Here is a 21,251-nt window from a genome sequence, read left to right on the forward strand (position 1 = left end):
ATCTATAAAAGTAGATAAATGGGAAAAGGATTTGGAAAAATACTTTTGAAAAGGAGAATTGAAGATTTTAAACATATGAAAGAATGCTCCAAATCACTAATGATAAGGGAAATTGAAATGAAAACATTCAAGGTTTGACTTTACATGCTGTAACCTGGCAAAGATGACAAAAGGCAGGAATAATTAGAGGGGAAGATAAGTTTCCTAGGACAGATCTTAAACTTTTCCCACTCATGACCCCTTTTCATGTTTTGACAGCTGCAGCATTCATTGGAGTTGTGTGGCCTGAGGGCATGTGCATTACAAAGTGCACATGCTTTGTGTTCAGAGCCAAGGCTACTGTGAAGTTGCCATGTAACAAGGGCAAGCTCTGCCAGACACCTCAGATTCATTACACATTTGATTTTTAATTAATTTTTGGTTGTTGCATGTTCCAAAACCTTTTGCCATTGACTAGTTTTTCATGACTCCACATGGGGTCATGACCCATAGTTTAAGAAGTGCTGCCCTAGGACACTGTTGGTAAAGCTATGATTCAGTATGATATTTTGGAAAATAATTTGAAATTGAGAAAATAAAGGGAACAAATGTCCATACCCTTTGACCCAAAGATTTCATTACTAGACATATCCCAAAGAAGTCATTGACAAAAAGAAAGTTCTTACATACATCAAAATATTTATAACAGCACTTTTTGTGATAGCAAAGAATAAGAAACAAGATAGATTTGCATTGATTGGGGAATGGCTAAACAAAAGTGTGCTGGGTGAGTGGAATACACAGAAGCATGGAAAGGTCTACTTGAACAAGGTAAACAAAGCCAAGAAAACTATATATAAACAAAATACAACATAAATGAGAAAACCATAATCAAAAGCAAATGTTGCAAAGTGATAAAGAGCAAGCATGACTTAAATGAAAAAATAATGACACCCCTGCCCCATACCTTTATAAAGGTGAGAGGTCCTCAAATATTGTACATTGTACATATTTTCAGACTTTTTAAATATATTGATCAATTATATTTATTTTTTCCTTTTTTTCTCTTTAAAAAAATAATATTCGTTATATGGAATGTTCTCTGGGAAAGAGTGGTGTAGGGATACCAGAGAAATTGTAGAAGGTAAAAAAAATAATAATAAAAATTAATTTTTTTAAAAAAGTTTCCAGTTTTTTTACCCCTACCAAAAAAAAAAAGTTTCTATATGTGTACATATGGGGTCCTTTTTCTCTTTCTTTGATCTCTTTGGGTTTCACTGTGTCAAAGGATATATATATATAGTTTTGTAACTCTGGGAGCATAACTCCACATTGCTTTCCAGAACAGCTCCAAAAACAATGCTTTAATATGTCTGTTTTCCCACAGTCCCTCCAACATTTGTCATTTTCCTTTCCTGTCATCTTTCCTAATTTGGGGGGAGTGAGGTAGAACCTCAGAGTTGCATTAATTTATATTTCTCTAATTATCAGTCATTTGGAGCATTTTTTTTCAATATAGTTATGGGTAACTCAGATTTCTTACTTTAAAAGTTGCATGTTCACATTCTTTGACCATTTATCAATTGGGGAATGGATTTTATTATTATAAATTTAAATCAGCTCCTTATATGTCTTAGAAATGAGACATTTAAAGATGGCAGAGTAAAAGCAGGAACTTGCTTAGCTCGCGCTCCAACCACCTCCAATACCTGTAAAAAATTCCTTGACAAGTTTTAGTGCTACAGAGCCCACAAAGTGACAGAAACAACTCTCCCGCTGAAGGCAGCCTGGCAGGCCGACAGGAAGGGTCTATCACACCCCGCTGGGAGCAGAGCACAGTCCCGCGTGGGTCAGTCCTGCATGGGCCATGCAGGCTCAGGCTGGTTGCACAGACCAGCCAGAGCGACTTCAGGGGATTGAATCACTAGCAGCTGTGGTGATTTCCAGACTTCTCAACCCATAAACGCCAAAGAGAAAGTAAAAGGTCAGTGGGGAAACTCTGTTGATCCTGGATGAGAGAAGAGCAAGGCAGGCCCCTGCCCCCAGGGCAGCAGATGTGGCAGCATCTGCAGCTGCTGCCATGGCAGCTGCCTCCTAAGCTCCAGGCCCACAGATCATGAGGGAACCAAGCTCTGCTGGTACTGAGGCAGGATTCTCTTGCTTTGCCCTGGTTGGATCTGGGTCACAATCTTGGGTGGTGGTCCTGGGGCGAGGAGTGCTGGCATGGTAGAGGTTGTGGAGGCTGTGGAGAGGCAGTCCTCCTCACAGTTCTGAGGCAGGTGCCTAGAAGAAGCTCTGACAACAGCTGCGCAAAACCCCAGAAATTTGTGACACAGCACTCTCCACTCTGGAAGCAGAGTTCTATCATGGCAAAGAGCTCAACTGCAAGATGAGCAAACAGAGAAAGTGAAATCAAACTATAGAATCATTTTTTGGTGACAAAGACAATAAAAACATAGAACCAGAAGAAGACAACAAAGTCAAAATTCTTACATCAAAAGCCTCCAAGAAAAATATGAACTACTTGCAGGACATGGAGGAGCTCAAGAAGGATTTTGAAAATCAAGTAAGAGAAGTAGAGAAATGAGACATTTATTAGAGAAATTTGCTACAAAAATTTGTTCCTTCTTAACTGCTTTTCTTCTAATCTTGTCTACATTGAACCTAAACCTTCTTTTAAAAAAAAAAAAGATAATGAAAATCTACTTTCTCTCTCTCTCACTCCCACTGAAAAAGAAAAACAAGACCTCTTATAACAAACATACATAGGTAAGCAAAAGGAATTCCCACATTAGCCATGTCCAAAAAAAGCATTTCATCTGCACCCAGTCTATCAGCTCTCTATCAAGAAATGGACAGTATATTTCATCATGAGTTCTTTGGAATCATGGTTACTTTCCTGCCCCTATCTTTATAAAGAAGGAATGTCCAAGGTTTGATATAATGTGCTCCTCATTTCCTCTCTTCTCTTTCCCTCAAACAGAGTCTAATAGCAGGCTCATATAATGCCCTTTCCTTTTAAACCTGTCTTCACTTTCCATCATGCACAGTTTGTTTTGTTTAGGATTAATTCCTCCATTCATCTATTCTTATTCTTATTCTGCCCTTTCCTTTCTTTGCTTTCCCTCCTGTTATCCTGTTGAGTGAAATGTATTTCTGTACCCAACTGTGAATGTGTGTGTTCTTCATTCCTTTGATCAGTTCAGATGAAAGTGATGAACAGGTATCACCTACTCCCCCACCTCTTCTTCTTCATTTATATAGTTTTCTACTTGCACACTGAAAGTTTGTAAGGTAATTCTTTCCCCATCCTTCCTCTCCTAAGATCATCACAATATAAAAAACCCTCCCAGGTCTCTTGTCTTATCATTATACTACTTCCATGACCCCTGATGATTAAAGGATTCTAAGGGGACATATCTATCATCTCCCCAAATTAGAATGTAAAAAGTCCTTGTCTAGTCCCTCATAATCATCCCCACTACTTTCCCTTTCAAAGTATGTTGGAATCTATAAGGTTGAGTTGAGAATTCCTCAAAGAAAGGTGACTGTAATCATTAAGATCACATTGGTCATTAGATACAAACTCCATTTTCTCCCTTTTTTTCCAAACGGAACTTCTAACTCCATTTTCTGGTTGTGTCCAAGAGATAAGAGACAGACAGAGAGGCAGAAAGGCAGAGAGACAGACAGACAGAGAGACAGAAAGACACAGAGAGGGGGAAGGAGAGAGAGACAGAGAGGGAAGAGAAAGAGTCAGAGAGAGAAGAGAGACAGAGAGAGAGAAGAGACTGACAGAATATTAATTAATTATTATATGTCAGGCATGATGCTAAGTGCTAAGGATACAAATATAAGCAAGCAAGGCAGTGAGAGACAGAGACAATATTTAGTAAGCACTTTTTATGTGCCAGGCAAGACAAACTCAAGGAAGGAAAGCAGTCCTTGTCCTCAGGGAGTTTGTATTCTCATGAGAAAAGATAACATATGAAGGGAAAAGGAAGGGGGGGCACATAACATGGCACAGTAGGGAGAGGGCAGGGAAGTTATATAGAAACCTCGTTTCTATACAAGACAAAGTAGGAAAAAGTGAGGGTCCCATGTGTGATAGTAATGGCAATTAAAGATTCCCCTGTATTGGCTTGGTTTTCAAATTGATTGTGTTAAAACCCAGAGTTTGTTAATCCCACCTGTGGGATGGGCTTGTTGATGTGAAAAGAAAGTCCTGAACTGGGAGGAGCTGGTGATGTAGATTTGGAGAGACACTAGAGAGAGGCCGAAGATCTTTTTGGAAGCAGCACCTCGTGGAGAGAGAGAGACTAAGAGAATTGCTGGTGGCTGCTTTGAATTGCCCTGGACTTTTGAGACCTGCCCCCTGAGCTGCCAAGGACTGAGGAGACATGGCTGTTTTGCTGGTACTTTGTCTGTCTGTTTTGATGTTGTTTTGCCAGATTTGTCCACTGGTGAAAGACAGTCCTTTTGTTGAAGAAGTCCTGGAATCTGGCTGTTCGCTAAGAAGCCCTGAGACTGTCCTGCAGACAGAGAGTGAATACTGTCCACTGGTGAAGGATAGTGCTGTTGTTGCAGGGGTCTGGAGACTGTCCTGCAGACAGAGTGAGTACTGTCCACTGGTGAAGGACAGTGCTGTTGTTGCAGGGGTCTGGAGACTGTCCTGCAGACAGAGTGAATACTGTCCACTGGTGAAGGACAGTGCTGTTGTTGCAGGGGTCTGGGAGCCTTTCTGTTGGTTCAGAAGCCCTGAAGAAGGATTTTCTTGTTGTATGTTTACAGAAATCCTGGGAGAGGGCTTTGCTAATGTGTTCAGGGGTTCTAGGACTGTTCTACAGACAGAGGATGAATTCATGAAGGGACTGGCAATGTATCTTATGGCCTTGCTAAGCCTTGTCTCCCCAGGAACTAAGATTGCTGAGAACTTGCCTCGTGTCAAGATGAAGAAAAGACCTCCATTTGGGTATTAAGTGCTGTGTTTAAACTTGATGTAACTCTGGGGTAGATTCAATTGTGATCCAGGGGTGGGGAACTTTTGACCTTATTGTGCTCTGTGATTGACAAATGAAGGTACTTTACCTATGTTTGGAAACTAATCTCCATTTGAGAAGAGGGGTTTTGTGGTGGACCAAATGAAGGTATAGCCTAGGAGTGGAGAAGTATTTAGAATAGGGACTTTGTAATTGATTGAATGATTGGAAGGTCCTGGGGTGGGGTAGTACTTGGAGATTATTTAATCACACTTAGTAAATGCTGTATTTTGAATGATGTCATGTTTTAATCTTCTCTGTTCTTGGTTGGTCACTGAATAAAATGGAGAGCACCTATGCTGGTATTCTGAACCTTGGGAAGTTGCCTTTCCTTGGCATTACATTACACCATGTGGGGAGAGATGAGGAGCCAAGTGAGAAACCAAGAAGCAAAAACACAAAGGGAGGTCCAAGGTTAAAACTCCAAAGTGGTAACAATGCCCTATGTCCAGAAGGCTGCCTCTCATATTGTGGACTCCATTATCCTGCCCTGGCCTGAAGATCTTTACACCAGAAAATTTAACAACATTCATGGTCATAAACCTTTTCTGACTTTCTCCTTTCTATTTTGGACATGCCAGCTGCTACCCCATTTAGGGACAGGTGCCCCTACCTGCCTTTCCCTGCCCTTAGTCTTCAATATCTAATTAAATCACCTAATTTTCCTATAAAGGGAAATTGCTTTCAGCATAGAATGGCCAATTTAATCCATTTTTTTTAAAACTCTCTAAGTCTCAAACAGATTGTAAAACTCCAGTTGTCACTCTATCTCAATACATAATAATGTGTTAATAAATAAATAAAGCCAAAGAATATGGTTTTTATCCCAAGAAAATGACTTTTTAAACATCAGCCCAGGAATACTTCTAATGAAATTTAATGGTCAAGTCATTTTTTCAAGACTCAAGAATGGACATAGCACACTGCCTCTAACACAGCAATACAAGGAAGAAATTATTTTAAAACATACAAAGCAATGGATCTATGTCTCTCCATCTTTATTTCCTTAAATAACTTCTAGGCTGGTGATTCATCAGAAGATCATAGACTTAGGATTGGAAGGGGCCTTAGAAGTTTGGGTTCTCTCAGTTACTAGTGTCTCCACCTTTCAGGTTACCTTCTACTATTTATATCTTCCATGTATCTATGTTACATAATCCATGTTACATGTATCTAGTTACATTAGAACAGAAGCTTCTTGAAGGTAGGAAGACAATTTTTTTTTTCCTTTCTCTGTATCCCCAGTGCTTAGCACAGAAGCACAGAATAGATACTTTAATTGTCTGGAATAACCATAGCCACTTCTTAATCACCACTTTGGTGGGACCCCACACTGCCCAAAGTCAAATGAGACTAGGTACAAAGTGAGCTAGTGTATGATTGATAAATCGGCATGACTAAATCCAGATTTCTGGATTCCAAATCAGGAAGACTCAGTTTCAAATTCCATCTCTGCCATTAGCTACAACCATAAGCAAGTCATTTAATTTCTCAGTCAAAAAACAAATTAAGCACCTACTATATGCCAGTTGGGCAACTTGATGGCACAGTAGATAGAATGTTGGGTCTAAAGTCAGGAAGACTCATCTTCCTGAGTACTAACTGTATGACCCTGGGAAAGACTCAATTTCTTCCTCTGTAAAATGAGTTGGAAATGAGTAGTGGCAACCACACTGGCATACCCAGAATGGCTGCTAGCACAGGTTCTTAGATCTGTTTACTAGGAAAGACAGCAAACTTTTTAAGTTATATTCTTTAGTTCAGGGGAAAATTCAGCACCCTGAACTTCAGAGAAAATCCAGATTAAAAAAATAGACAAAATACAAGCAGAGAAATAAAAACCAACAAACAGGGTTTCTAACTGTCTGAGAAATTAGCACAGACCAACAGACAGATCCAACTGTCTGACCAAGGCAATGCATACATAGTTACCAGAGAGAGAAGCACCAACATCTGGGTTTTTCAAAGCCAGGGGGTTCCTTAACAACTACACAGAGTCTCATTTGGTCAAATCACAAGAACACTCTTCCAATGAGCAAGCCCCAAAGCAAAATGCTAACCTCAGAGTATATATACCCTTTTTTAGAGTCAGAGGGCATCACAACCCTCATGATTCAGTGCCTAATTAGAAATTTAACAAAAGGTGTGAAAGCCTTCAGACAAGCAAGCCTCCCCTAATGGGCTCCACCTGAGGCCTATTAATGGATGGGGAAGATCTTATATTCCATTAACATTACAAAAAGGAAATGGCAAATCACACACGTATCTTTGCCAAGAAATCCCCAAATGGGGGTCTCAGTCAGACATGGCTGAAACAACTGAACAACAAAGACAATAATTTGTACCAGAAATTTTCTCATTATTAACAGGAAAGGGCTGTCTGTCCTCTAAGGTAGAAGTATCAGACACAGATACCATGGGGCCTCCCCAGTGTTGCCCCAATCAGATTAAAATGTAAGTGGGAAATATTTAATAAAATAAACAAAAATAGGATAGTACATAATGTTATTATGCAGTTTTCTAGGTCAATGTATAGCCACTACATGGTTTAGTGGTCCCTGCTTCTAGTTGAATTTTACACCATCACTCTAAAATCCCTTCCAGTGTTAACATTGCATTCTATTTCTTAACCATTCTCAAAAAAAAACCCAGATTTTGGATTCCTACCTTCTATTATGCCCAAGTAGTAACAATAATTACAAGATGATTGCAGTTTTTCCTTAAAAACAAATGAGAGGGGGAAAAGATAGAAAACCAGAGGTTTTACTAAGGAGGCAAACTGATGAAAATTTTACAGAGGCTCCAAATATCAACAAGAATAATTTTTCCCCAGGTCTTTTCTACCCACTGTTAACCTGAAAAAAGTTGGGTTAAAGGGGACAAATAGTGATATACAGCTATTTCATTTTATTCCCTTAAAACTAGAGAACTTGTGTAAGGAGTTAGAAGCTAAGTTCTAACTGATGAACAAAAGAATGAGAAAGCTTAAATACACGTTAGAACCATCCCAGTTCAGAGTGACTGTGTCAACACGAACTTATGACCTCCATATGTTACTATCCCTATCGTGAGAAAGGAAGTTTCTTGACTGTTAAGTACAAATTGACAGGACAATGAACAAAACAGGGTCCATTGGAATTTATGGTCTCAGGATGTCTGTTTCCCTTCCCTGTGGAATATGTCCCAAGATAAGAGGAAGTCCCGCTTCCAGCCTTATCTGGTCTCTGGAGTTGCTGACACAGGAAAAGGTATTTTTAAAGCAAAGCAAGGCAGTCTGTATGATTCAGACTTTGGCCAAAAATATGATATTTGATGATTATCACCACCTTAGGCAATTCAGCCAGGTTATAATAATAATAATAATAATAATCTGGGTATGTGTGCTGATAGCTTGAAGGTCAGTAGTCATACCTAGTAATTAGATCTGGGTCAAACTATTCAGAGAGAAGCACTGTCCTTTGGATCTGAAGTCACTGGAGGCAGTGTGGTAAAGTGGCTAGCATGCCAGCCTTGGAGTCTAGAAGACCGCCGTTCAAATACTGCCTTAGAAATAAACGTGTTGTTGCTATTGTCCATTTGTTTCAGTCATGACCAATTCTTTGTGACCCCATTTGGAGTTTTCTTGGCAAAGATACTGGAGTGGGGGCAGCTCGGTGGCGCAGAGAATAGAACACTAACCCTGGAGTCAGGATGATCTGAGTTTAAATTCATCCTCAGATACTTGACACTTACTATCTGTGTGATCTTGGGCAAGCCACTTAACACCAATTGCCCTGCCTTCCCCCTTCCAAAAAAAAAAAAAAGATACTGGAGTGGTTTGCCATTCCTTCTCCAGTTCATTTTACAGAAGAGGAAACTAAGGCAAACAGGGGCAAGTGACTTGCCTACAGTCACAAAGCCACTAAGTGGTCTGAGGTTGGATTTGAATTCAAGTCTTCCTAACTCCAGAACTGGCATTCTATCTAGTGCACCACCTAGCTGCCAACTGGAACATAGTAGGTGCTCAATAAATGCTTTTTGACTAAGAAGTTAAACGACTTGCTGCCTTAAATATATATATGAGGCCCTGCACAAATCAATGAAACAGAAATAATAATAGCCATTACCCCTGCAGGCTATCCTGAGTGAGTCAAGTAACAATAAGATATCATAAAAGATTTTGCAAAACTTTATGTGAATGTAAATTATTATTGCTCCCATCCCACCAATTCCTCAATATTAGGTCTGTGAGTTGCTTTTTCTCTGGTAGTGAGGATTGATTTGCACTGATCCATCTATAACCTCTTACCCATCCCCCTGAAGACTAATGATAGCCATTTGCCAAATAGGGTCTATTTGGCAAGAGTTCAATCTGTACATAGATCTGAAACCTAGAGCAGCTAACTGGCCCACAGAGGGAAGGGAGGCAAGTCTGCTGCCTCATTAATCCTGTGCTCTGAACGACTGAGTTAACCAGTCAAGAGTGAATTAAACACTCGATTTCTATTAAAATGTTCATTGCCTAATTTCTTATTGGCTCCACACTTGGTTTCTCTCCCTTGGGCACATGATCCCTTCTAATTTCCATTGCATTTGTAAAGTATTTCAATTTGGAGATTAACAGCTGTTTGAGTGTGTGGCTCAGGAGAGCTATTTGCTTCACTCCCCTGGTCACAGGCTGCCCTTCTAATCCCAGTCAGTCACCTCAAAAATACAGATTGATCCAAAAACCCCCCATGGTACAGACAGACCCTGCCAGCAGGGGACTGACAGAAGGGTCCTCACAAAGAATGCCTTCAAAAGCTTGGCAAAAGGGGGCGGCCAGGTGGCGCAGTGAGTAAGAGCACTGGCTCCAGTGTCGGGATGACCTGGGGATCAAATCCAGGCTCTGATACTTAGCACCACACCCAGAAATAACTGGCCGTGTAACCTTGAGCAAGTTACTTAACCCCAATTGCTTTAAGAAAAAAAAAAAAAGCTTGGCAAAAGATGGCAACAGGGGATGAGGAAAATGAGGATGTTGAGCTGTGCTAAAGGAATCTGAATGGTTACCAGTGATCTTGGGTCCCCCAATACATTGTGACAAAAGACTAAGAAGAAGCAGCAGTGGAAAGTGCTGGATGTGGAATCAGATGACCTGGGTTTGAATCCTAGCCCTGGCACATACTATGAGTGTGACCTCAAGCAAATCACATAATTATAAAATAACTCATAATACTATGTAAATAATAATTACTAATAATAACAAATAATAGTTGGCACATATATAGTTCTACAAGGTTGCAAATTCCTTTTCACATCAACTCTTTGATCCTTACCACAACCATGAAGTATTTATTATCCTCATTTTACAGATGGAGAAACTGAGGCAAATGGAGGTTAAGTGATATGCCCAAAGTCACACAGATAGAAAGGGTCTCAGGCAGGATTCCTATTCAGACCTTCCTGACCCCTAGAGTTATGATAGATAGACACACTGTGCTATCCAGCTGCCTAACTTCTCTGGGTAGCTAGGTGGTATAGCAGATAGAGCGCCAGGCCTGGAGTCAGGAAGACAAGCCTCAGACACTTACTAGCTGTGCGACCCTGGACAAGTCACTTAACTCTGTTTGCCCCAGTTTCCTCATCTATGAGCTGGAGAAGGAAGTGGCAAGCCACTCTAGTATCTTTGCCAAGAAAACCCCAAATGGGGTCATAGAGTCAAAAACAGCTGAAAACTTCTCTAGCTTTCAAGTTCCTCAACTGTAAAATGAGTTTGATTAGATGACCTCTATAATCCTTTCTAGCTGTAAAGCTAGGATCCCCTCATTTTACAGATGAGGAGACAAAGCCAGAGAGGCATAGTGACCTATCAGGTGACGCACAGGTAACGAATGATAGGCAGGATCTGAAGTCAGGCCCTTTTTATTCTAGAGTCCGTATTTTTCCCACTGTACTACATTGTCTCTCTGTTTTGATAGATTCCTCAACCACTCCCTCTCTAGAATCATTCTTTCCTTCAAAACAAGTTATTCCTAGTTAGCTTCGGCTCCGACTAACATTGTGACTGATCTTTTACTGAAGATCAAGGTATATAGAATAATCATTTTTAAAGCACCTACTATGTGCCAGGAATTGTGCTTTATAGGCAGCATCTCATTTGATCCTCACACCAACCCTGAGAGGTCAGTGCCATTTATCCCCATTTGAAAACTGAAGAAACTTAGGCAAGAAAAGTTAAGTGACTTGCCCAGGGTCACACAGCTAGTGAATTATATAAGCTATATTTTAATTTAGGCCTTCTTGGCTCCAGGCCGTCATTTATCCACTATGCCACCTCTAGCCACTAGAAAATAAATACCAGCAAAGACAGAAGGTGAGAAAAGGAGCAAAACTTACCTCTGATTGCAAAGGCTGCTGGATGATCTGCATCCCCTGAGGGAAGATAGTAAGAGACCAAGCACCAGTCTTTCCTCTTCCCTAAAGCAACGATTTTCATCAGTGCTGACCCAAGGCAACTTCCACCTCCTACACCCAGCCCCATCTCCCACCCAATATGCCAGAGAAAAATACAAAGAGAACCACGTCCCTTTGATCTCAGGCCTTTGGTCACCTGTTCTTTGAGGGAAGAGGAAGAGGAAGAGGAAAGTTGATGGGGACTTTTCTTCTGCCATGCAGATCCGACTTCATCTCCTGCTGCCCCCTTTCTGCTTAATCTCCACCTCCTCAGAAGGAAGATTAGCGAAACAGAGCCTCCCATCTGACCATCCAACTGTGTGCCTCCCATCTTGTACTGAATTTGCCTCCTGCTTGATCTCCAGTCTCCTTGGGGAGGCAGAGCAGTGCCCTCAACTCAAATGAATGTTCTTACACCTGGTTATACCCTTCACAATCCAGTAATCCTGAACCCCTATAGGTCATTATTCAAACCCCATTCCCCAACCCCAGTTTCCTGATTCCTTATTCCCATCCCTCTCAACCCTCCCATCCCAAAGTTTCAACCAAACACCAGGCCCTGGTTCTCACTGATTGGCCAAAACTAAGGCCCAGTCCAAGCCTCCACAGGTCACTGTTTGGGTTCTAATGGCTCAGAATGAGTGTAAATTACAATTGTTTCTGTTCTAGCCAGAAACCCCCAGGGTCTTTCCCTTCCAAATTGATTTTTCTTTTTTTAGTAGACAAAGGAGGCCTTTTTTTTTTGCTTAATTTCTTATCCAACCTTAAATCAATGAATAGGTGCTGACCTCAGACAAACTGAGTCCAGGGAAAGACCTTACAAATAATATAAATTTCTTGAAATAAGGCTAGGAAAAACTAGATATGGATAAAGCTATTGAGATTCAAATAGAGCTACTTGACTATGCCTAAAACCCAAAGCACTCTCTCTCATCTATAGGCTAATAATGGGCCCCAACCCAAACATCATTTGAATATTGTTTGGGTTTTGTTGGCTCAGAGTATAAATTGCAATTATTTCTGTTCTGGCCAGAAACCCTAGGGATCTTCCCCTCCCAGACTGATTTTTTTTTAGTAGGCAAAAGAGCCATTTGGGGGCCTCATTTCTTACCTAGCCCTAATCACTGAATGGATATTGCCTCAGACAAACTGAGACCTGGGAAAAATCTTAGCTTAAAAAGGTCAAAGTCTCCCACTGCATCCAGGGCCATCTCCTACTGCAGCCCTGATCTGTCTTCCCACTGGACCCAGATGGCTCCAGAGGAGTTAGTAAGGCTGGTGACTTTGCACAGCCCAGCTTCACCTACATCCAATTCACTTGCAAGTCAAAACATCGCCTTCCTGATGGCCAAACAATAACCTTTCATCCACTATTACTGAAATCTGGCTGCCCCTGATTAAGCTTCCTTGGTCACCCTTCCATACTGACTGCACCATTCATTCTCTTCTGAGCTCACTGGTTGAGTTGGGGGAATTGGAATACGCCTTGCTCCCCGCTGTTACTTCCAGGTTCTCCCCCTACTTCCCATCCCTCTGTAACTTCTCCATAATATTCATATCTATCACTCAATAAAAACTTTGGTACCTACTGAGTATAGACCACTGTGTCACTCCCTTTCCTTCCTCAATGAGTTCACTACATGGCTCAGTGTCTCTCTTTCCCAACTCCTGCCATTATTCTAGGAGACTTCAACATACATACTGACTCTCCCTCAAATTCCCCAACCAGTGAGTTCCCCACCCTGACCTAGCCACTTCCTAAAACCTACCTAATCCTCCATCCCATCTCATCCACACAGAAAGATGGACAGCCCCTTGATCTAGTCATCAACTAAAAATGTACCACTACCTTTATACTTAAGAATTCTGTAATCCCCTTATCTGATCATAACTTGTTAGCTTTTCACTCCTCCCCCCCCTTTCCTTCCCTTATAAAACCCTGCTATTTAATCTGTACCATAACCTCCAATCCCTTCACCCCTCAATTCTCTCCCAGGCCATCTCCCCTGCACTAGTCACTCTTTTACCCATTTTGATCCCTTGGTGAACCAATTAGTCTACACTGTCCTATTTTCAATGCCCAGACCCCTTATCATTTTGCAGGATTACACCTTGCCTTGCAAACCTCAGCCCTGGATCATTCCTACCATTCCCCACCTTCCATCCTGCACACATGCCGCTAAACAAGATGGTGAAAATCATATAACATTGTGGCCTGGTCTACTTCAAATTTATGTGACACAACCTCAACTGGGCCCTCACTGATGCTTGGCAATCTTTCTATTCTTCCCTTATTGACTCACTATCCCACTCTCCACAGTGGCCCTTCCAAAACTTTTCATCCCTCCTCTCACCTCCTATGGCTTCTCTACCCTCAGCTGAGAACCTTGCCTCGTATTTTATAGAAAAAATTTAGTCATTCACTGTTAGCTCCCTCTTCTTCCTCCTTCATCTCATGTCACTCCCATGCCTTCTCCCACTTAGCCTTTACTCCTTACAAAGGCTAACCTATTTGCTCATCTCCTCCAAGACAGCCCCCTCTGTCATTCCTACTTTCTCACTTATTTTCAATTCTGTCTACTGCCTACAAATATACCTGTTACTCCTCTATCTTGGAAAAAACCCTACTTGATGCTTCCATCCCCACTAAATATTATCCTATCTCTTCTCTGTGACTAAACTCCTTAAAAAGGCCATCTACAATAGGTACCTCCTCCTTTCCTCTCTTAACTCTTTATGATGGAGCTTCCAATCTTATCATTCCACTGAAACTGCTCTCTCCAAAGTTACCAATGATGTCTTAGCTACAAAATCCAGGCTTTTTCTCAATCCACACTCCCCTTGACTTCTCTGCAGCCTTCGACATTGTTGATTACTCTCTAGGTTTTCTACTCTATCCTGGTTCTCCTCGGTTTCCATTACTGGATCCTCCTCCAGATCACACCCTCTAACCACAGGCAGCCCTCAGGTTTCTGTCCTGGGACCTCTTCTCCCTCTATACTTCACTATGTGATCTCATTAGCTCCCACAGACTTAATTAGCATCTCTATGCTAGTGATTCTCAAGTCTAACCCTCCTGCCCCCCAGCCTCTCGGCTAACTCCCAATCTCCCCTCTTCAGCTTTCAAATATCTCAAACCAGATGCCCAGTAGACATCTTAACATGTCCAAAACTGAATTCATTTTCTCTTTTAAACCCTCCTCACTTTCTATGTTCCCTTATCACTACAGAGGGCAACATCATCCTCCCAGTTACTCAGGCTCACTATCATCCTCAACTATTTTCACACACACCCCCTCCCGCCCCCCAACGTGTAACCTGCTGGCCACAGCCTGATGATTTCACCTTTGCCATATCTCTTGAATATGCTGTTTTTTCCTCTGACATTACTAACATTCTAGTGCAGGTCTTCATCACCTCATGCCTAAATTATTGCAATAGCCTACTGGTCTAACTGCCCATCTTGTCTTTCCTCACTTCAATTTATCCTCCATTCAGCCACCGAAGTAATTTTCCTACAGCACAGGTCACTTATATCACCCTGCTCCCACTCAATAAACTCCAGTGCCTTCCTGTTGCCTCCATAGCCAACTAAAAATTTTGACATTCAAAGCCCCTCATAATCTGTCCTCTTCTACACCTCCAGTTTGCTTACACTTCACTCCCTTCAATACACTCTTCAATCCAGTGATAATGGGCCTCCTTACTGTTCTATGAATAAGGAACACTCCGTTTCTCCACTCCTGGAATTTTCTCCGTCTCTCATGCCTTGAATGCTCTCCCTCTTCATGTTTGCTGACTTCCTTGGTTTCCCACCTCGACTATCATCCTATCTTCTAAAGGAAGACTTCTAAAAGACCCTCCCTCTGTTATTTCCTAGTTATCCTATACATAGTTTGTTTGCATTCGTTTGCTTTCCCTATTGGATTGTGAGCTCCTTGAGGGTTGAGGCAGTCTTTTTGTACCCCTAGCACTTACCTCAATGCCTAGCACATAGTAGGTGCTTAATAAATATGACTAAGAACTGATCTGACTCCTTCTCCCATAGAGCCATGCCTGCTAACACAGCCCAGTTTCCAATTCAGGAGAGCTAGTCCCAACAGAACTTTCATGTTTGTTTTATTGTTTAAAAAAAAAATTCTTCAAAGGCTAGCAAACCAACCACATTCAGATTTTATAATAGCAAGAGGTTCCACTAGACACTCCCCATGCCACCCAGTGGGCAGTGTCTATCCACAGCCTGAGAACACTAGGGACCTTAATTTTCTGGGATACTCATATGAACATGGCTTCACCAAGGCCTGAAAAATGAGAGGTCAGCTTTTGCCCCAAAGCTCATCTATCATCAGAGCGTCTGCCATCTAAATCCTGCCAAAGACCAGTAATTAGCCAATTCTTCTTTTCCAGAAATGGCTTCTGGGAGGTTTCACTCCTCAAGCAACTGGGCTTCCTCCATCTGGGTTGTCTGTCTCTTGACTCCCCCACTACTGGGTTTGGTCTGTTATCCATGCTAATTAAAGGCTCTTATAGATGACAGAGGAAAGCTACTCCAGGAGATTAGCCTGAATCCAATCTCTGCCCCTTTCCAGCTGGGTTGGCCCTGTGTACAGCTACCTGTCGCCACCCTGTGGTGGCTTGATGTCAGTGCCCCTGAGCAGCAATTGCAGCAGTGAATCCAAGGTCAAAGATATTTTTTGGAAAGCAAAACCAAACAATTGGTGCTTGGGAGCACACACATTAATGTGAGAAGTGCATGCAGGTAATTCAGGACAAATCTACATCATCAAAATGGTGAATTAATGCAATTACACAGATGATTCCAGAAAAGAAAAAAAATATGTATTTTACTCTCAAAGCACTGGATTATTTTGGAAGCATACTTGAGGCAGCTAACCCAGAAAACCACCTCCTGTGCTATTTCACACAAGTGAAAGCTGGGTCTTAAAGCTAGAATAGTAGCCCAAGTGTGGAGTAGGGACAGTCAATGCACTTAATTCAGATGAGGTCTGAAAAAACAACCAGCAGATCTCAGTTGAAATGGACCACAACCACAGTAGGAGCTCCATCAAAAAGTCAAGTCTGATCGCTGACATTGCTGACTTCCACAGGAAAAAAAGGGCCACTGAGGATTTTTTTCCTTGTGAGGGGGAGTAGCTTGTTCAAAAGCCTCAGGGTCTTTCTCTTCCATCCCTCCCCTGCCACCCCACTGTGACAAGATGAGATCCCATCTTCAAAGCTTTGCCCCTATGTCCAGTTTCAACTTCACTGGGACCCACCAAGGCTCTCAGCTTCAGCTCAGCAGTCTTAGGCAGTATGAGTCAGTGGGAGGAGGCTGGAAGAAGGGATATATACAGAAAGATACAAACACAGGAAGCGGAAGTGGGGAAGGGACGGGGACAATTTTTCTTGAGAGAAACCATCTCTCAAGAAAACATCATCAAAATAATGAGTTATAAAGGTAAGTCCCCTTGTTGGGGAAACAGCAGATTCAGATGAGGAAAATGATGTCATCAGAGACCATGACCTGGTTATCATCTTGCATCTTGTTCAATGCAACTTGGACCTCAGCTGGGGAAAAGGGCGATTCGTTGTCCTGGTTGATGGATTCCACAAGACGATTCATACCCACAGACTGGGCGTGGGTGGCCCGGAACACTTCTAGGAGGGCAACCTTGAATTCCTTCAACCTGTCCAAGAGAGAAGAAACCATTACTGTCAGAGTGGCACGGAGGAATGTTAAAGTAGATAGTTAAATCTCTCCCCTTTCTTTCCAGAATGGGAGTGTGGAAGATTAAATTTACTATCAGACTTGGTAGATGTGCTGGTCCTTTTTGATGAACTGCCTTTTTTTCTCCTCTCTTTTTCATTCTGTTACAAGGGAGAGATGGACTGGCCTGGTGGCCAGAGCTGAAAAGACCTGGGTGCCACCTTTGATACATACTAGCTATAGGGTGAACACTTGGTTTTCTAGGCAACTCTAAAATGATAAATTGGGAGAAAAAGTGCTGGCCTGCACTTTATCAGAGAAATCATAGGTCCAGTCCCCATATTTACAAGCTCTCAAGGAAGGAGGGAAAGAACATAAAAACAAAAGAAATCAGTAATATATTTTTAAAAGTGCATAGCTGAGCCTCCTTTCAGGAGAGCTGGTGAACTATGCTTGCAGACTGTGGCATATACTGCTAGACACAGTCATCAATGGACTGATTATGCATAATTGTTTTTTTTCTTTGTAACCAAGATAGGAATCATCAAGGATCAGGAGGAAGGGAGGGGTTCAGATCTATAAATGATTATGATGGAAAGAATTGGTTATGCTGTATAAAAGAACAGAAAAATATGTTCTAAGGTAGCTTTCAACCCCAACGTCAGATGTAGATCTGAGAGCATGAAGTCTGTTTGTCTCTCTCTCCCTGTCCCCCACCTCCCTCTCTCTCCTCTCCTCTTCTGTTCTTTCTCTCTCCCTACTAATCACACATGGCTGCCCCTAATAGCCCCCCAGCCAGCTTCTTCTTTTAGGAGAGTTGACTATTTTTCACTACAATGAGTTTCCTTGTGACCCCACAGAGCCAGCCCTGGAGAATCGTTGGTTATTCCAGCAGAGAAGGACTTCTGACCCTAAACAAGCTCTTCTCTCCACAGGCTGCCCCATCATCTCATAGTAAGCACCTTCATCCCTCCCAATGTGAATGAACTAATAACCCAGGAAACCCCTTCTTGGAGTCCTTCTTAATAACTATATATACCCGCCTCAGGATGACTTAGAATCCTGTAACAGCTTACAAAAGCATCCAAAGATTCAGAGCTGGAAGAGACTTTAGATTACATCTAATCCAACCTCCTAATTTTACAGATAAGGAAACTGAGGCCAAGAGAGGTCAAGAGGCCCTCTAGTCCAACTCCATGTTACAGATGAGGAAAAGTGAGGCTTAGAGGTTAAGTCATTAGCCCAAGACCATAGTTACAGTAAATGTCAGAGGCAGCCGTAACATTTACCATGTGACCTTAAACAAATGCCTTCCCCTTGATTTTTCTAACTGTAAAAAGAGGAAGTCAGGGTATAGGAAAAATGGTGTAATAAGACAAGAATGCAGGACTTGGGAGACATAGGATCATAGATTTAAGGATGGGAGGTCATCCAGACTAAGCCCTTTATTTTACTGATAAGGAAACCGAGGCCTAAAGCAGTTAGAGGACAGCATCATAATGATAGACCTGGGTTCAAATCTCAACTCTGATACTTTCTTGCTATGTAACCCTAACATAACTTTCCTAATCAGTGTCCTCACCTGTACAATGAAAGGGTTGGATAAAATGGACTCCAAGGTCCCGTTTCAAATTCTAAGTCTATGATTCCAACTATAGGATTTGTCACCTTCCTTCTAGGTGTGACTTTCTAATAATCTACAATTCCAGGAAAGGATCATCACCTCAGTGAAATAAATAACAAGTGAATAAATATTTAATTGATTTATTCACTGACTGACATAGACAACTGAGGAAAAGACAGCTGTAATGATTCCCTACAAAGCCTCTCACCTGGATTCAGCCAGCTCTGTCTTCTGACCCTCTGTGGATTCTTGTGGCTCAGGCATCTTTGGGGTATGCACTGCAGGGGATGGGTAATGGGGGGACAGGAAAGACAAATTGAAAAGGACAAACTGAAGCCAAATTAATAACCAGTAATGAAAAAAAAAGTCCACTTCACCCCCAACTCATACAGAGGTCCTGCTAAGTAAAAGAGAAGTCCCAATGCATCTGGTGTTTCCATGATATACAGCAGAACGTAGGAAAAGATGATAGGAAATTCAGCTTACAGGATGGAACAATGTCCAAGGTGAGAAGGGGGAAAGATTTCTGCAAGAAGAAATCAAGGAAGACCAGTCAACCCCTGGGGATACCAAACACAAGAGCCCACCTTGGGGGGAGGAATAGCTAAGGGTTTACCCTCCAGAAGAAAGCACCTTGGTAAACAGGGCCAAACCTTGACCAACTGGCCTCCAAACTGGTGAAGGACAGACACTCACCCTGGGGCATCTCCTCTTCTGTGTCACTGAAGTCATAGGGGTCGTAAGATTCCCCTTCTTTCCCCTCTGAAGCATCAACCTTCCTCCTAGAAAATTGACACAGGTTAGAAGCATCACTTTCCAAAACTCCCTAAGTCCCCTGAGGAATTTACAGACTTTGATCATATAGATACTCCTTGAAGCTTTTATCTTTTCAAAAAGCAACTGAGATTCCAAAAAGTTATCTCTCTATGGGTGCAAAAACACAGGCAGCAGGATCTCAACCTGGTCTGGGCTTGCTGCTCCATTTCACTGATACTCAAGGAATCCCAGTTGTGGGCAAAACACATAAAAATAAATCTTTTTGGGGCAGCACAGTGACTAGAGAACCAGCCCTGGAGTCAGGAGGACTTGAGTTCAAATGTGGCCTCAGACCCTTAAGACTTGCTGGTCATATGACCTTGGGCAAGTCACTTAACTCCAATTGCCCTGTCCTCCCCCCTCCAAAAAGAAAAAAAAAAGTCCATCTCTGGTAACCTTGGCCTGAGATCCTGCCATGAATAGCCAAGACCATCTTTCTCCAAAGAAAGAGAAACAACCAAGCATTCCTTAGCAAACAGGCATGGGAACACCCCCACTTCTTCGCCCTGAAAAAAAAATTCCTTTTCCTCCTCCCATCTCACTTCTTCTTCCTCCTCTGCTCATGGCCGTCCTGCGTTTGGTCCTCCTCATCCTCCGTCTCAGATTCATCCTCATTGCGTTTCTTTCTCTTCTTCTCTTTCTCTAGGACCTAGGACCAAACCCAGGAATTAAAAGACAGACCAGACGCACGGATCCTATAATGAAGCAGTCGCACTCTGTGCTGTTCCGTCTCTTAAATAGCTGGTCACTTATCTCTCTGTATCTCAGGGTCCTTCTCCATATATAACAAGGTAAAGTACACTTACATTACACCCACCTCACAGGATTGCTGTAAGCAAATAAAATCATGCACAGAAAATGCCTGAGGGTCAATGTGGCACAGTGGATCAAAAGACCAAGCCTTGGTGTGAAGGAGTCCTGGGTTCTAAGCTCATCTCTGACATTTAGTGACTCTGTGATGAGGAACTTCCTACACTAATGAAGTCATATTCCAGAAAAAATGATATACACACACATACATACATACTAACATAATATATATAATATACACATAATAATACTTGAGAGCAGCTAGGTGGTACACTGGGCCTTGGGTCAGGAAGACCTGAGTTCAAATCCAGCCTGGGTTACTTCCTGACTGTGTGACCCTGGACAAGAATATATATAAAAATACATGTTATATATGTATAAACATATGTGCACACACACAACGTGTGTGTGTGTGTATTCATAGCTCATTGGTACACTAATCCACAGCCTCTGTGACCGCTTAGACCTAGATTTAAGAAGATCTGAGTTTCCAGTTCTACGTCAGGCATTTAATAGCTGTGTGACCCAGGCAAGTCACTTAGCCTCTATGTACCTCAGTTTTCTTATCTGTAAAATGGGGGTAAAAAAAAGTATCACCTACCACCTGGAATTGTGAGGATCAAATGAGATATTTGCAAACCTTTAAAACGATATAGAAATACTATTATGTATACATGTATATGTGCATATGTACATATGCACAGGCATGTGTATATTAATGTATCCGTGTATAACAACAACAACAATAATAAACCTTTATACAGCACTTACTGTGTGGCAGGCACTGTGATAAGTACTTTACTTTTGTTATCTCATTTGGTCCTCACAGCAAACCTCCCCAGAAGGTAGGTGCTGCTATTAT

General features: G+C 41.9%; 1 protein-coding gene and 1 long non-coding RNA gene across 3 annotated transcripts in view; both read right to left on the reverse strand.

Moving 5' to 3' along the window:
* Positions 1-391: 391 nt before the first annotated feature.
* Positions 392-14,699, reverse strand: LOC138147979 (uncharacterized). The gene is made up of 2 exons (XR_011164954.1): positions 11,376-14,699; positions 392-2,361 (listed from the first exon to the last, which is right to left on the reverse strand). It is a non-coding gene; the product is annotated as an uncharacterized lncRNA (long non-coding RNA).
* A 1,509-nt stretch (positions 14,700-16,208) lies between these two features.
* The window catches only part of MCM3 (minichromosome maintenance complex component 3), a 44,756-nt gene continuing 39,713 nt past the window's right edge, over positions 16,209-21,251 (reverse strand). For both annotated transcript variants that reach the window (XM_069070583.1, XM_069070582.1), the window contains 4 exons: positions 20,122-20,228; positions 19,460-19,545; positions 18,972-19,041; positions 16,209-17,119 (listed from right to left, as the gene is read on the reverse strand). In XM_069070583.1, coding sequence (XP_068926684.1) covers positions 16,921-17,119; positions 18,972-19,041; positions 19,460-19,545; positions 20,122-20,228 — 462 coding nt within the window. In that variant the 3' untranslated portion in view covers positions 16,209-16,920. The remainder of the gene's footprint in view (positions 17,120-18,971; positions 19,042-19,459; positions 19,546-20,121; positions 20,229-21,251) is intronic.

This window comes from Petaurus breviceps, unplaced genomic scaffold (assembly GCF_028583685.1).
Source record: "Petaurus breviceps papuanus isolate PSGF00001 unplaced genomic scaffold, PetGlider_PUasm1.0 90822, whole genome shotgun sequence".
Classification (NCBI taxonomy): Eukaryota; Metazoa; Chordata; class Mammalia; order Diprotodontia; family Petauridae; genus Petaurus; species Petaurus breviceps.